The sequence below is a fragment of the Oryza sativa genome, chromosome 2, assembly GCF_034140825.1.
Source record: "Oryza sativa Japonica Group chromosome 2, ASM3414082v1".
In the NCBI taxonomy this organism is placed as follows: Eukaryota; Viridiplantae; Streptophyta; class Magnoliopsida; order Poales; family Poaceae; genus Oryza; species Oryza sativa.
Genome location: NC_089036.1, coordinates 3,678,550 through 3,693,234, shown reverse-complemented (window position 1 = coordinate 3,693,234; position 14,685 = coordinate 3,678,550). Strand labels below are relative to the sequence as shown.

The window sequence follows — 14,685 nt, the reverse complement described above, 5'->3', positions numbered from 1 at the left end:
TTGCTTGTATATATATACCCAGGGTTAGGCACAAATTAATGGAATTACTAGCATATATACATGTGTACTGATGTGCATGTGTACTAGCTTCATCCATCGTATCGATCGTCGCATTGCTAATTAAGCTTCTAGTAGTTCTAGATTGAAGGAAGCTAATATGGGAGCGAGAGGAAGAAGAGATCGAATGGGCAGCGCCGGCGGCGGCGGGGGGTCGCCGCCGGTCGTCGTCCGGCGGTACAACCGGAGCGAGGCGCCGCGGATGCGGTGGCCGGAGGAGCTGCACCGCCGCTTCGTCCACGCCGTCCGCCGCCTCGGCGGATGCCACGGTCAGTTAATTTAGATGTTAATTTGATCTCCCTCAACTATAAAGCCTAAACCAATCACTCGTTCAGATTGATAGCATTTCAAACCATTTTTTCTAAGTAGAGTTGTTAAATATATGCATATATTTAGTTTCTTGTCAAACTTTGCTAAAATTTTGGCATTATCAAAATTTGTTAAGGTTTATTTTAGTTACAATCTGAATAACCCCTAGTAATCTCTTAATTAGCATTGTGACCAGTTCCTTTACTATCTTATACTGCAGTTTCTTACATGCCTTTTAAATTTCTAAATGGTACATTTAATATACAACTTTTGCATTTATAAATATTGCTCATTCTTTAAAAGGAAAAGGATAAGTTCTCAAGATTCCGTTTGTTTTTTATTCACGAATGAGAAAAAAAATTACACGTCAATATGAGACTTCGTTTGTGTCCCTTGGAGATATATACTCCCTCCGTCCTTAAAAAAAAAACCTAATCCTGGGTTTAAACCTGACAAACCCAGGATTAGTTTTTTTTTTTTGGACAGAAGGAGTATATATCATCACAAAATCGAAAATTTTGAAATGTACTGCCATCTATTCGGAGAAACCAAACTGAACCGTGGTATTAGTCGGTATTTAAAAATGTACTAATCCCTAAAAATTAAATTCGAAGTAACTTTTGTTTTTGTTCTCATCTGAATTACAGAGGCAACACCGAAGCGAATTATGCAGCTGATGGGCGCTAAGGGAGTCAGTATATCGCACGTTAAAAGCCATCTTCAGGTAGCTAAAAACATATAGCCAGGACTACACTAAAAATATCATCATCTCTTTTAATTTCAATCGAATTAAACCAAATTAATTTGCGTCATGCATGGAGCAGATGTACAGGAACTCCAACAACAGTAGCAATGTTAACCGTCGTCATCCTGTCACCCCACAAATCGATTGGACGACGACGGCGCAGCAGGATGAACAGCAGAGACGACAGATGAGCAGCTTCAGCTTCCTTGCAACAAGAACGGTAACCATTTTCTTCTAGCTCTAATTAATACTAGGACAGATCAAGAACGCTAATCAATTAATTAATTAATTGGCTCATTTGAGTGTCTTGATTGATTGATTGATTGATTGATTTTTCTTGTTGCAGGTGCCAGCAGCTGGAATTGGGAGCCATAGCCACCAGAGACCTCACCGGCGGCAAGCGCTGCACGCCGGAGACGACGACGGCTGCGAGCTGACGCTGTCGATCAGCGGCGGCGCCGCTGAAGAATCGAAAGACGGTGGCTCGAGCATCACCGACGACGACGACGAGCTTCTGATCCAGCCACCGGCGCCTAACATCATCAACGACGACGGATCAACGCGGCATGGTCATCGTCATCCTTTTGCTTGTTCCACACAGCCGCTGCCGCCGGCGGCCATTAACCTTGAACTTACGATTTCTTCTCCTTGCTGCTGGCTCACCTAGAAAATATACATGTACTCCTAGAAGCTAGCTAGTTGTAATATTTTGCTCTTACTGCAATTAATTCTTGCATACATATGTGTGCAATTAACATATAGTATATATATTCCATGGTTGTACGGGATTACTTGTACCTAGTTTTAGGACTTTTGGCAGTAGTTTGTATACTAGATTAATGGATTAGTTTTGATGCTTCTAAAGGTTTTGACTTCTGAGTACATAGTATACGAACACACCTTGTGCTCGCCATAAGCCCATAACCAACACCACACACCTATTCGATTTCGATCCCCTCTCGCGAGAGAGGCAGCCAGCCGCATAGCAAATCCAATTTGAATTCAACTTCTGCTCTCGAGTTTCCAGATTGGCTTCCCAAATTGAGTGCTGCCCTCTTGGGGTCTTGCACAGGCTCTCATTGTTGTTTGCTTCTTGGTTACATCGTTTTCAAGTTGCTAGTAAGTCAATTTGACACTGCAGCCCTCCTGGTCCGTTTCTGGATGGGCATATGCGTGATGGACAGGTGACGGTTGCAGTGACACCTAACGGCCAGCAGCAACATGCGTGCAGGAATGGTGCAAGGGTTTCAGAAATGGATGATGAGGCGTCGAGAGATCTACTTCAACTGATGAACAGAGACAGTCAAGCAAGAAACCAAGGCAGCACAGCGATGACTCAATCGCTTATCCAGCTCCTGATCGAGATCAAGAGATCAAAAACGTTTCTATCCAAAAAGCTAAAGAGAGATTCGTACTTTCAGATCTCCTTTGTAGTATGCCATACTACCTCTTTTAATAGATGACGCCGTTGACTTTTTCTCATGTGTTTGACTATTCGTCTTATTCAAAAAATTTATGTAATTATAATTTATTTTGTTATGAGTTGTTTTATCACTCATAGTGCTTTAAGTGTGATTTATATCTTATACATTTACATAAAATTTTTGAATAAGACGAATGATCAAACATATGAGAAAAAGTCAACGGCGTCATCTATTAAAAAACGGAGGGAGTAGTTTTTATTATCCCCTTTTTTGGATGAGGGTTTTTATTACTCCCTCCGTTTCGAAATGTTTGACGCCATTGACTTTTTAGCATATGTTTGACCGTTCGTCTTATTCAAAAAATTTAAGTAATTATTAATTCTTTTCCTATCATTTGATTCATAGTTAAATATATTTTAATGTAGGCATATAATTTTACATATTTCACAAAAGTTTTTGAATAAGACGAACGGTCAAACATGTGCTAAAAAGTCAACGGTGTCAAACATTTCGAAACGGAGAGATTACTTACCAAGATGATGTTCTGCTACGGGACATATCGTTTTCTATCATATTCTGAGCCCTATAGAGTGTGTTCTTTTTTTTTCACGAATAGTTGATGATAATATATTTAAAACGGTCATATGAAAAATGTATATAATTTCTTTTTACGAAAATGGTATTGTTTAGAAGTTTAGAAAACGTTCTGCCGGACGGAATGGTTCCATCCCTTAAAAAAGGACGCTGTTTCAAATTCGAAAAAAAGAAGAGCCATCACGATAACCAGACGGTTACTGACGATTTTGCCGAAGGTGATTATCGATGGTCAGTCAACAAAGTATAAACCCTGCTTAGCGGTAATAAACACTTGATGTTTTACGTAAAATCTTTTGAAACTTAGACGGCCAACGACTATCAAAATATTTACATCGAAATCATGAAAAAATGTTGTGTTCATTTGTCTTTGCAAATAATTTCAAGGCCTCATAAACTTATTTTAATACAAAATAATGGCTAACGTCACACTAAATCAAAATCCAATATCAAATGCTTTTAAGGAAGCAGTAGAGATATCTTCAATTGAGATTTTGACTGTTTGAGACAGCTCATTCTACCGCTTTTCATATGTCTATCGAGACCGAGGTAATATATGTGGCACAAAACGTTTTAGAGAAGTGATGTGAAAAACACTACCATCCATCCATTTGCAATAAGAAAATCCTCCATTACTACTCTCCCCGATTCTTAATAGATAACACTATCAATTTTTAAAAATATATATTTATCATTCATCTAATTAAGGAATATAATTATCTTTTATTTTTTTAACTTGGTTTATCATTAAAAACACTTTTAAATATGACTTATATTTTCTTATGTTTACACATGTTTTTAAAATAAAACAAATGATTGAACATATAATCACCTAGTAAAAACAAGAGCTTTACTCCAAGTTACCACAAAATTTGTTTCCCCTTCCCTCTAAAAATCAGAACAGTCACCAACTTTTCTCAAAAAAAAAAAAAGTAACAAACTCATCAGCTTCACAAATTCACCAGCAGCCAAGGCAACCAGCACCAGAGGACAAATCCCGTCCGCAACCACTAGACTTAGCGTCCACGTGGCGCCATCTCCTCCCTTTATTTAACCCCCCACCACCAACTCCTCCCCCCACGCCGCCACTGTCATCCACTCCCCCACACCCCACGACGCGCCACGCCACGCCGCGCCGCGCCGCGCCATGCCTCCCACTCCCACCCCCACCGCCACCACCGGCGCCGTCTCGGCCGCTGCGGCGGCGGGGGAGAACGCGGGGTTCCGCCTCGTCGGGCACCGCCGCTTCGTCCGCGCCAACCCGCGGAGCGACCGGTTCCAGGCGCTCGCGTTCCACCACGTCGAGCTCTGGTGCGCCGACGCCGCGTCCGCCGCGGGCCGGTTCGCCTTCGCCCTGGGCGCGCCGCTCGCCGCCAGGTCCGACCTCTCCACGGGGAACTCCGCGCACGCCTCCCTCCTCCTCCGCTCCGCCTCCGTCGCGTTCCTCTTCACCGCCCCCTACGGCGGCGACCACGGCGTCGGCGCGGACGCGGCCACCACCGCCTCCATCCCTTCCTTCTCCCCAGGCGCCGCGCGGAGGTTCGCCGCGGACCACGGCCTCGCGGTGCACGCCGTGGCGCTGCGCGTCGCCGACGCGGCCGACGCCTTCCGCGCCAGCGTCGCGGCCGGTGCGCGCCCGGCGTTCCAGCCCGCCGACCTCGGCGGTGGCTTCGGCCTCGCGGAGGTGGAGCTCTACGGCGACGTCGTGCTCCGCTTCGTCAGCCACCCGGACGGCGCCGACGCGCCCTTCCTCCCGGGTTTCGAGGGCGTCAGCAACCCGGGCGCCGTGGACTACGGCCTCCGCCGGTTCGACCACGTCGTCGGCAACGTGCCGGAGCTCGCTCCGGTAGCCGCGTACATCTCCGGGTTCACCGGGTTCCACGAGTTCGCCGAGTTCACCGCCGAGGACGTGGGCACCGCCGAGAGCGGCCTCAACTCGGTGGTGCTCGCCAACAACGCGGAGACCGTGCTGCTGCCGCTCAACGAGCCGGTGCACGGCACCAAGCGGCGGAGCCAGATACAGACGTACCTGGACCACCACGGCGGCCCGGGGGTGCAGCACATCGCGCTGGCCAGCGACGACGTGCTCGGGACGCTGAGGGAGATGCGGGCGCGCTCCGCCATGGGCGGCTTCGAGTTCTTGGCGCCGCCGCCGCCCAACTACTACGACGGCGTGCGGCGGCGCGCCGGGGACGTGCTCTCGGAGGAGCAGATCAACGAGTGCCAGGAGCTCGGGGTGCTCGTGGACAGGGATGACCAGGGGGTGTTGCTCCAGATCTTCACCAAGCCAGTAGGAGACAGGTAAAATCCTCACCTCTTTCATGATGAAAATGGCTTATGAATTCAGATTTGCAGTTATTTGTTGGCACATAGCATCGATTAGGCGCAGAAAGGTGTCAAGCATTATGAAATTAATCCAGAATGCTTGAATAATACAGTATAATATATGATAGTGAGCTCTGTGATACTCCATGGATACTCTTTATGTGTCTCCATGAATCCATGATGCGCCTTTCTGAAGATTGTGACACTAGAAAGGGAATAAAGCTGAATGTGCATAGGAAAAAAATGAAAAGCCAATGTGTGTCTGTTTATGCCTTCTTGCAAGCATATCCCAGTTCCTTTTTGCCGGCATGTTGTAATGCAGATAGCCAGCCACATATAGCTACTTAATTAGTGAGTACTCCCTCTCACAATGTAAGTCATTCTAGTATTTTCCACATTCATATTGATGCTAATCTATCTAGATTCATTAGCATCAATATGAATATGGGAAATACTAGAATGACTTACATTGTGAAACGGAGGAAGTATTACTTACTACATCTAAGGTCCATGGATTCCTTTTTTTACAAAAGAAAGAAAGAATCTTATGGCAACTCCATCAGCATAAACCAGCAATGCTGCTGGGAACAACTTAAACTTTAGGTTCAGGAGGTTGTAATTGTCTTTAAGCTTAATAGTCTGATTCAGTCAGTATTCTAATTTCTGCTGCATCTTTGCTATTGTTATTTCCTCTCTGTGACTCCAAATCTAACTGGATCAGCTATTTCACTCAGGCCAACCTTTTTCTTGGAGATGATACAAAGGATTGGGTGCATGGAGAAGGATGAGAGTGGGCAGGAGTACCAGAAGGGCGGCTGCGGCGGGTTTGGGAAGGGCAACTTCTCGGAGCTGTTCAAGTCCATTGAGGAGTATGAGAAATCCCTTGAAGCCAAGCAAGCCCCTACAGTTCAAGGATCCTAGGTAGGAACTGGAGGCCTGGAGCAACAGATGTAACCAGTGTATTTGTATTATGGAGCAGAAGAAAAAAGATGTGCTTTCACTGCTTTGTGATATGTGTCATGCAAGTTGATGTTGTAATTTGTGGAAGCTGAAGACAAATGATGGTACAATCACTGTAATAGATAATAGACATGGATCACATACAAGAATGTAACCTAGTGTTGGCATTGCTGCTGTACAATCTTGCTTGGAAATAAAATAATAATCAACCTGGAGAAAGAATGTAACCTACTGTTGGCATTGCTGATGTACAATCTTGCTTGGAAATAAAATAAGAATCAACCAAGAGAATCTGTCCTTGTGATGCTTGTGATCTTCTGGTGTCTTTTTATTTAACAGAATGTAGTGGTCCTCTGCTGCCTCCAACCGTCCAGGGTAAAAGTGTAAACCGTGGGCTGAGTTACAGCGAATTGCAGTTAGCAATCTGCAAGAGACAGGGGATGAACAGAGTAAGGTCAATAGTTCAGTGTATGACATGATCATCTTGTTTCGTGGCCTTAAATGGCAAGAAAATGGGCTTGTCAGATCTCAAAGAACTCCTATATGTTAAAAGGGAAAAAATGCGCCACTGGTTTGAGTGAACTGCTCATCATGTAAGACATCACTCATCTGAATTTTATTTCATCACTCAATTGCATTGCACTGCACTAATCACATTTCAAAACATTATGGAAGTGTCATACAATAAAATTGAAGTGTTTGTGTCATAAAATTGACATGGTTATTGAGGTGAATCCATTCAAAACAAATGTACAGAAACAGCCTATGGAACATGTAAGCATGGCAACTCTGCAAACACATCGAGGGGATTATGTATAAAAAAGAAAGAAACAGGGAGATGAAGCACACCTCCTTGTCAGGTGCAAAACAGCCTAGAGAACATGTAAGCATGGCAACCCTGCAACGCATCAAGCAGAGGTGATGTCTGCGTTGCTTCTTCGACACCGCGATCCTTCCACTTCTGCACCATCCTTTCAGCATCTTCCGCAACCTGGTGCTGCAGAACCGAAGCAGCTAGCGGCCCGATCAAATTGAGCCTCGTCGCAGCAGAGATCACGTCCCTCATTGTGACGAACATGTAGGCACGCTGCGTTGTCTCGCTGTCGAATCCAACCAGCCCGCATATCAACCCAAATATCGGTGCATGGTGAAACGACACAATCTTGGAACCAAGGAATGTTTGTCGAAGATCCTGCAGCGACTGAATCTCAGTGAATACAGAAGCAGCAACTCTCAGAAGAGCCGAGCCTTGCGACATCGAGGCCTTCCTGCTAACTTCATTCGTCAACATAGCTTCCAGCAACTGATCGAGCTTCACCCACGTTGCGGCATCAGGAGACTTGTTAGCGCAGCACACAAATGGAAGCAACAGGCTGCCAGTGTTCTCCAAGACCTGGACAACAAATGACCTCAACTCCTCTGGGTTGTTCACCATGCGGGATTGCATTGCGGCCTCAAGGCCATACGAATGCGCGAACCCGCCAGTTGGGAGGATGGAATCCAGGAGCTGCCACTGGCTCCAGAGAGAATGCTGATTCATGCTTGCTGCATTGGTTGGCTCTTCCTTCATCTCGCAATCCATTGGATGAACCACTTTGTTCTTCTTTGAAGCCGGGTAATCACATTCCATTACCCGTTCCATTATTAGAAAAAAAAAATAGGAGGGTGGATGAAACAGATCTTCAGACTTCAGTACTGAAAAAAGAGTAAACTTTCGAGTCATGAAAATGTACATGATCTTTCAATGAAAAAAAAAATGTAATGTACTATGGCACTTTCTATTATGGCTCTTCAACTCAAAATAAATGTTTTAAAACACATTCCCTAAAAATTAGCTCCCAAAAACTATGGATTGGGACCATTCCAAAAAGAATTGGGCGGCTCAAAATCCACTAATCAGATCCTAAAAATTAGTTGGTTGGCCACGTAGCAGCAAGGTGGGATGAGTGGTTGGTTTGTTGCATCGATTTTTTTTACGGTGGGCAGCGAGTTTCTTTCCACGCACGCAGATGGGCTTGCTAGATGTACACATAAGCAGCTACAGACAATTCTTTATAGTGAATTGATTTTCATAGAACTGAAACTATAATGACAAGCCATTATCCTCCATGCTAAAAAGCACATTACCATGTTCTCACACTGAACTGAAAAAGAATTAGACTTCACACTGAACTGTCCAAGAATCATAGAACTGAATTTTTACTCTGACCCATCAAATCTCAGAGGAACAACATAAACTTTCTATGTATAAATATACTAGTACTTAAAATTATAAATGTGAATATAAAAAGTTGAGGCTGAAGTTGGAGCACTCTTATTCTGTACAGTGAATTGATTTTCAGATTACTGAAACTATACCGCCAAGCCATCATCTTCCACGATATAAATCACATACATGGTAATGAACAGATCAAAACATGATAGGCTCCTAAAGTTCCACAATTCTGAACCAAAGAAACAAACTGAAAGTCTCTGTCTAGGTAACTTAAAACCTAAAACAGCGGCGTTCAAAAAAAAACTGAAACAGATTCATCTGCATTTGTTGATTTTTATGGTTTCTTTTATATTCAACTAGTACAATTATTACTAGTAGCATTTAACTTCAATTTCAGGTCTGGCCCTATCGATCATTGTAATTGAACCTCAAACTGAACAAAATTACAATCTTTGTGCACACATGTACCAGACAAGTAATTTCAGCAGTTGCTTCAACCAAGTACTACTACCACCAAATTAAACAGCATTTGCTCACCTTGGCCAGAGGGAAACCGGCGACGTTCACGTCGGGGAGGAATAGATGTTGGATTGAGGGGAAGCAAGCAGAACCTTTGGCCCTGGATTCGGAAGACACTGGACAGCTGAGGTGGCCGGCGCTGCCCTGGACGGAGGACCGGCCGGCGACGCCCTACGTCGACGGGGACTCCGCCGCACGGGGTGGAGGGCCACCGTGCCGATCTGGGCGGAGGGAAGCTGCGCCCTTGGCCCCGCCGAGGGGAGGCGAGGGCCTGCACGGAGGAGGGAGACGGCGCACGGCGACTTCTTCGGGTGGACTTCGTAGCTAGCGAGAGAAAGAAGACGACGGCGCGAGAGTGGGGAAAAAGACGCGGGCGAAAAAAAAAAAGGATTGGCGCCACCAGAAAATAAACGGATTCGCTAAAAATAATTGGGTTAATTTAAGGGTAATTTGTAACCATGCCATTATAATTTTTCAAAGTTTGAGATATACCATCGGTATCTCAATAACCCACATGAGTCAATGACATGTGGGTCAGGATGGCATATCTCAAATTTTGTAAAATTATAATGGCATGGTTATAATTTTTTCTTAATTTAATCCATGCTACTGTAACTTTGGCTATTCAGAAAAATACCGTTGAAATTTTACAAAATTAAAACCGTCCTACTACCGTCACGTTTGCCGTCTCCTCCCTTCTATCTGCCGTCTTCGTCTCGTTTTTGGCTGGTCGAAGAAGAACAAGAAAATGAACAGGGGAAAAGCAGGAGAGGCAACGTCGGCCGCCGCCGTCACGCATGCGCTCGGCTGCCGCGCCGCCGACCATCGCGTCGTTGACCGCCTAGGGCGCCGGCCATCCGCCTCGCGCCAACCGCGGGGGCGCCCGACCACCGAGCCATGCCGCACCGAGCCGTCCTCGGCTTGCTACGCCGCTCCTCGCCGGCCACCGTAGGGCCGCGGCGCCACCGCGTGGCCGCGCCCCGCCGCCATCCGTGGCTCGCCGGCCACCGCAGGGCCGCGCCGCAACCGCGTGGCCACGCCCCGCCGCCATCCGCACCTCGCCGGCCACCGCAAGGTCGCGTCGCCGCCCGACCTCGCCGCGCCCTCGTCGGGCCGCGCCACCGTCGCCCAGCTTCATCCGCATCACGCCGCCGGTCATGCCTAGCCACGGCACGTCAGCCATTAGGAAGACAAAAAACAGAAGAAATCGAAGAAAAAAGAAAGAGAAAAGGAGAATCGAAGAAAAAAATCTCTGTTTTTTTCTCATAAGATTCACAGGTGCTCTGCATCTAGGAAGTGGACTCTCTCAATCTCTCATGGTTGTTGGTCTAATCAACACCACGATTGATATATATCATCGAAGTATATATAATCAGCAGCACGATTGATGTATCAATGAAGTGGATGCGAGTACGAGTCAATCACGTATATGTATACCTGGACGAAGTTGAGCACGTCTATGACGGCAGCGGCGGCGAGCACGGTGTCGGCGCAGCCGGCGTTGGCGTCGGCCGCAGCGGCAGCGCTGTACCCATCGGCGCGAAGCCGTGGGTGGTCCAGCAGCAGCAGCCGACCGCAACCGCGGCGGCGGTGGCAAGCACGGCGTCCACGCGGCTTCACGCGTCGGCGCAGCCGGCGGCGGCGTCGCCGCGGCGGCGCGGGGGGCGCGCAGGACCGGAGCCGCAGCAGCAGCAGCAGTAGCCGCAGCGGCGGCACGGGGTCTGCGACCGCACCAACGCCTTGCCTCCTCCTCCGCCGCCGCCGCCGCTAGGAGGCCGGCTCTCCTGGTCCCGCCGCCTATCCGCACGTCCAAAACTCGCCAGCGGCGTCGGTCTCCTCCTCAGTCCAGTCCGCGGCGAACTCGAGCAAGCCGGCGCCAGTGGTGCGTGGGGATGAGGTCGTGAGGATGGTGGAGGGGCCGTGGGGTTCCTCGACCAAGGCCGCCGGCCGCAGCCGCGTGCGGCGGCTGACCGAGGTTGCGGCGGCGCTGCGTGCGGCGCGCTGCGACGGAGAACGGGAGAAGACGGAAAAGGATAGAAAATGCGACGGGAGTGGCACGGTTCTAATTTTTATAAAATTTTAATGGCACAATTACAAATAGGTGAAAATAGGTGAATTGTAATGGTATTTTTTTAATAGCTAAAGTTGCAGTGGCATGGATCAAATTAACCCAAAATAATTAGTATGTATTTATAATATAAGTTCTTAAATTACATATGATATGAAATTACACTGATTTACATATGCAATTATATTAGATTTTAACTAAAAATCTGACGCCATATTTTTGATAGATCCAAAATAAATTGGCATGGTCGGATAAAAGACCGCGCACCGATTTTAGGTGTGGATAAAATTTGCGAACATGTTTAAGAATCTGTTAGAGGCCTCATTTTGATCAAATTTCCAATATATATCTTTTAGAAATTTGTTTGTGCTTCTCTCGATGAGGCAAACAATAAACAGAAGCCAAAAAATAATAAACAGAATCAGACTTCACACTGAACTGTCCAAGAATCATGGTCTCCCATCGGATACCTATTCAGCCAAAGAAAAAGCCAAAATTTAAATTTTTAAACTTAATTTTGGCATTGATTTTGAGATATTTTTAACGTAGTTTTTTTTTCAGCATTGACTTTTAAGTCACCAAAAACACATATATAAAAGTTTTAACTACAAATTTATTTTTATTTTCTAATAAACCGTTTTGGTTTATTACGAAAAAAGCCAAACGATGAGGCCCGTAGAACTGCATGCGCTCCTGTAAAAAAAACCCTGCATGCGCTAGGGCTGGCCCACTTGCAGTGAGGTGACTAGGAGTTAGTTGCTAAATTTCAGTCGTTTTTGTCACTGAAGCTGGCAAATTTACTTAACTGCCGTGGGATATTTTTTCCAGGTTTAACCCTATACAATTTCTGCTGTGCATACTACATGGTGTAGTATAAATAAATGTGATCCAGTGGATCAAAATAAACGGATGGCCTATATCCATCCGAAGATAAACTAAAAATCCCCTTTCTTTTTTTCACTCCATATGCTACTAGCATGAAAAAACAAAACAGATTCCCCGTCTAAATTTTGTCCATGGTAGGATAGCAAAACCCTTCCACGTTGACATGAATCTTAAAACAAATTCAATCGGAAATTTTCACGTATGACTTATGGACATAGTAGGATAGCAAAATCAATCCATACTGCAGCTTGATTTTTCATAACTTATTGTATGCCTTCGTATGGTTGTACATACCCACATAAGCAAAAGGAACAAAGTCACGACAACAACTGGCACCAACCGTGAATGAGAGTTACAGAGACGAACTAACTCTGACCGTCTACGTGACCAATTAAATTGCTACTTTAGTAGGACATGGCCACGGTTTTATTTGACGATCTGGCAACACGTTCACTAATTCTAATTCAATTTTAAAAGCTGCAGAAAGACAACAATGCCTTACTGTAACACTATACATTCATGCCTAGATGTAATCAACATCAATCATAAGGCCTGAACTTAGCATCGGTATGAAGCTTTGGGTTAAAAAAACATCTAGCTTGGTTGCATATAATATAAATCACTACTACTACCATCTATATCACACTATTTTTAAATTATATGTAGATGTGATTACAACTGATTTAACCGTATGAATTATTTTGAAGCGAAAGATAAGACAAATACATAATAAAAACTTATGTTTTTTTTTCAGAAAAACAGTATAAATGCATGCGCTCATGAAAGCGCGCATACTCACCCTATGATCGTACCCATGCACAACGAGCACCCGGGAAACCGGACCGACACATTTTGAGATTAACGAAGTCACCACGGACATGTTGCTGTTGATGAGTACGCCGTCTACCACTAGAAATACTTTTGTTGATTATAACTCACACTCACACTATATTTTCAAATCTCCGAACCATTTTTTTTTTAAAAAAAAGAAAAGAAAAGAGAAGAAAATAAAAGGAAAGGAAAGGAAAAGGATGTTTTTACCTATATGCCATTAAGAAAGATGATGACTGCCTCTGTGCCATTGAAAAGTTCGAACCTCCCTCTATGCCATCGTCGAACTTTATTGCGCCCTCCACACCATTCCGTCCGTTTTTGGTCCTAACGATGGGTAACGGCACAGCCAAATGACTTAGTTGCCCTTAGGCGTTCTTGCCGGTGCCGTTCGTTCCTGGGGCCGACATGTTCGTTCGTTGGTCCCCAAGGCCCCGAGGAAGGGGGAGGAGGGAAACAGCTCCTGGCCGAACACCGACGCGGCGAGCGCAGCCACCACGTCCCCGAGCTGCGCCTGCGCGTCGCCATGGTGGGAGGATGCAACACCGTCGGTGGCGAGCGCCACAGACGCGTACACGGCGAGGTGGAGGTACATGGTGGCATGCTCGAGGGCGTCCGGCCGGATAGTGAACGAGAGCAGTGGGAAGTCGATGAGCTGGTCGACGATGGCGAGCACGGAGAAGGAGAGGAGGAGGTAGCTGCTATGCGGCCGCCGGCGCCCTCCACGACCCCAACGTCGACATGCTAGATGTCGGCCTCGGCGGTCCGCAGCTCTACGACTCGGACTCACCTGCTGCCACCAGCGTATCCCCTGCCCCGGCAGCGGCGACCACCACGGTCGTTGTATCACATGCCAAGGGCTCCAATTCCAGCGCTGCCTGCAAGTGTGTGAAGAGGAATGATACCATATGGGGCGTGTGGTTCTTCTTCACCCACTACTTCAAGCCGGTCATGTTGGCTGACAAGAACGGAAAGGCGAAGGCCCCCACCGCCGTGGGAACGGTAACAATGCTACACTGGATGCTTTCCTAGTGCAGCACGACATGGAGAACATGTATATGTGGGTGTTCAAGGAGCGGCCAGAGAATGCCCGGGGAAGATGTACATGTGGGGAAGATGCCGTCGCCGCCGCTCCTCCTCATCTCGCCCCTGCCGGCCTACTCCGACACCCGGATCGGCAGGAGAAGGGATCCCTCCCCGGCCGCCGCCGCTCCTCATCCATCTTCTTGGTCCGCGACGAGAAGGAGCCTACGGGCTGGGATGATCCGAAGGCGTCAGCACCGGAGGAGGAGCCAGCCTTCATGGTGTCGAGCTTGCGGGAGTGGCGCTTGATGGCGGAGCAGAGGGAGTTGTAGGTGGCGGATGACGCCAATGCCGCCGCTGTACGGGGAGGGAGTCGCCGGCTTGGAGGACGGGGAGGGATCTCGATTTGGCTGCGGTGGGCGGCGTGGATGGAGGTGGCGGTGGCCATCGCTCCCTGCGGCGGAGGCCTTGCCGCCGCCCACCTCGGCTGGCCACCTGGCCACCTTGCCGCCGCGCCGTTCGCCTGCCTCAGCGCCACGCCTGGCCGCTTGTCCGCCACGCCGCCTGTCCTCTCTCTGAAAGGGTAAGAGCGACATTTTTTCTGCCCGGACCCACATGTCAGATCTGCCAAACGGTTAAACCCACACAGAATAGCGACGGAATAGTGTGGAGGGCGCGATAAAGTTCGATGATGGCATAGAAAGAGGCTCCAACTTTTTAGTGGCACAGA

At 47.1% G+C, this 14,685-nt stretch overlaps 3 protein-coding genes across 3 annotated transcripts; 2 read left to right on the top strand and 1 right to left on the bottom strand.

Moving 5' to 3' along the window:
* On the top strand, positions 1–1,849 carry LOC4328426 (transcription factor HHO5). Its single transcript, XM_015769141.3, has 4 exons — positions 1–326; positions 1,014–1,090; positions 1,191–1,331; positions 1,458–1,849. Exons 1-4 carry the CDS (start codon positions 158–160, stop codon positions 1,776–1,778), a joined length of 708 nt encoding a protein of 235 aa, XP_015624627.1. The 5' UTR covers positions 1–157; the 3' UTR covers positions 1,779–1,849.
* Positions 1,850–4,212: 2,363 nt separating this feature from the next.
* On the top strand, positions 4,213–6,717 carry LOC4328425 (4-hydroxyphenylpyruvate dioxygenase). Its single transcript, NM_001409339.1, has 2 exons — positions 4,213–5,430; positions 6,189–6,717. The coding sequence occupies exons 1-2, from the start codon at positions 4,277–4,279 to the stop codon at positions 6,373–6,375; spliced, it is 1,341 nt and encodes a 446-aa protein (NP_001396268.1). The 5' UTR covers positions 4,213–4,276; the 3' UTR covers positions 6,376–6,717.
* LOC4328424 (urease accessory protein F) lies at positions 6,515–11,190 on the bottom strand. Its single transcript, NM_001409340.1, has 4 exons — positions 10,586–11,190; positions 9,167–10,309; positions 7,264–8,109; positions 6,515–6,838 (listed from the first exon to the last, which is right to left on the bottom strand). The coding sequence occupies exon 3, from the start codon at positions 8,054–8,056 to the stop codon at positions 7,271–7,273; it is 786 nt and encodes a 261-aa protein (NP_001396269.1). The 5' UTR covers positions 8,057–8,109; positions 9,167–10,309; positions 10,586–11,190; the 3' UTR covers positions 6,515–6,838; positions 7,264–7,270.
* Between the last annotated feature and the right edge of the window lie 3,495 nt (positions 11,191–14,685).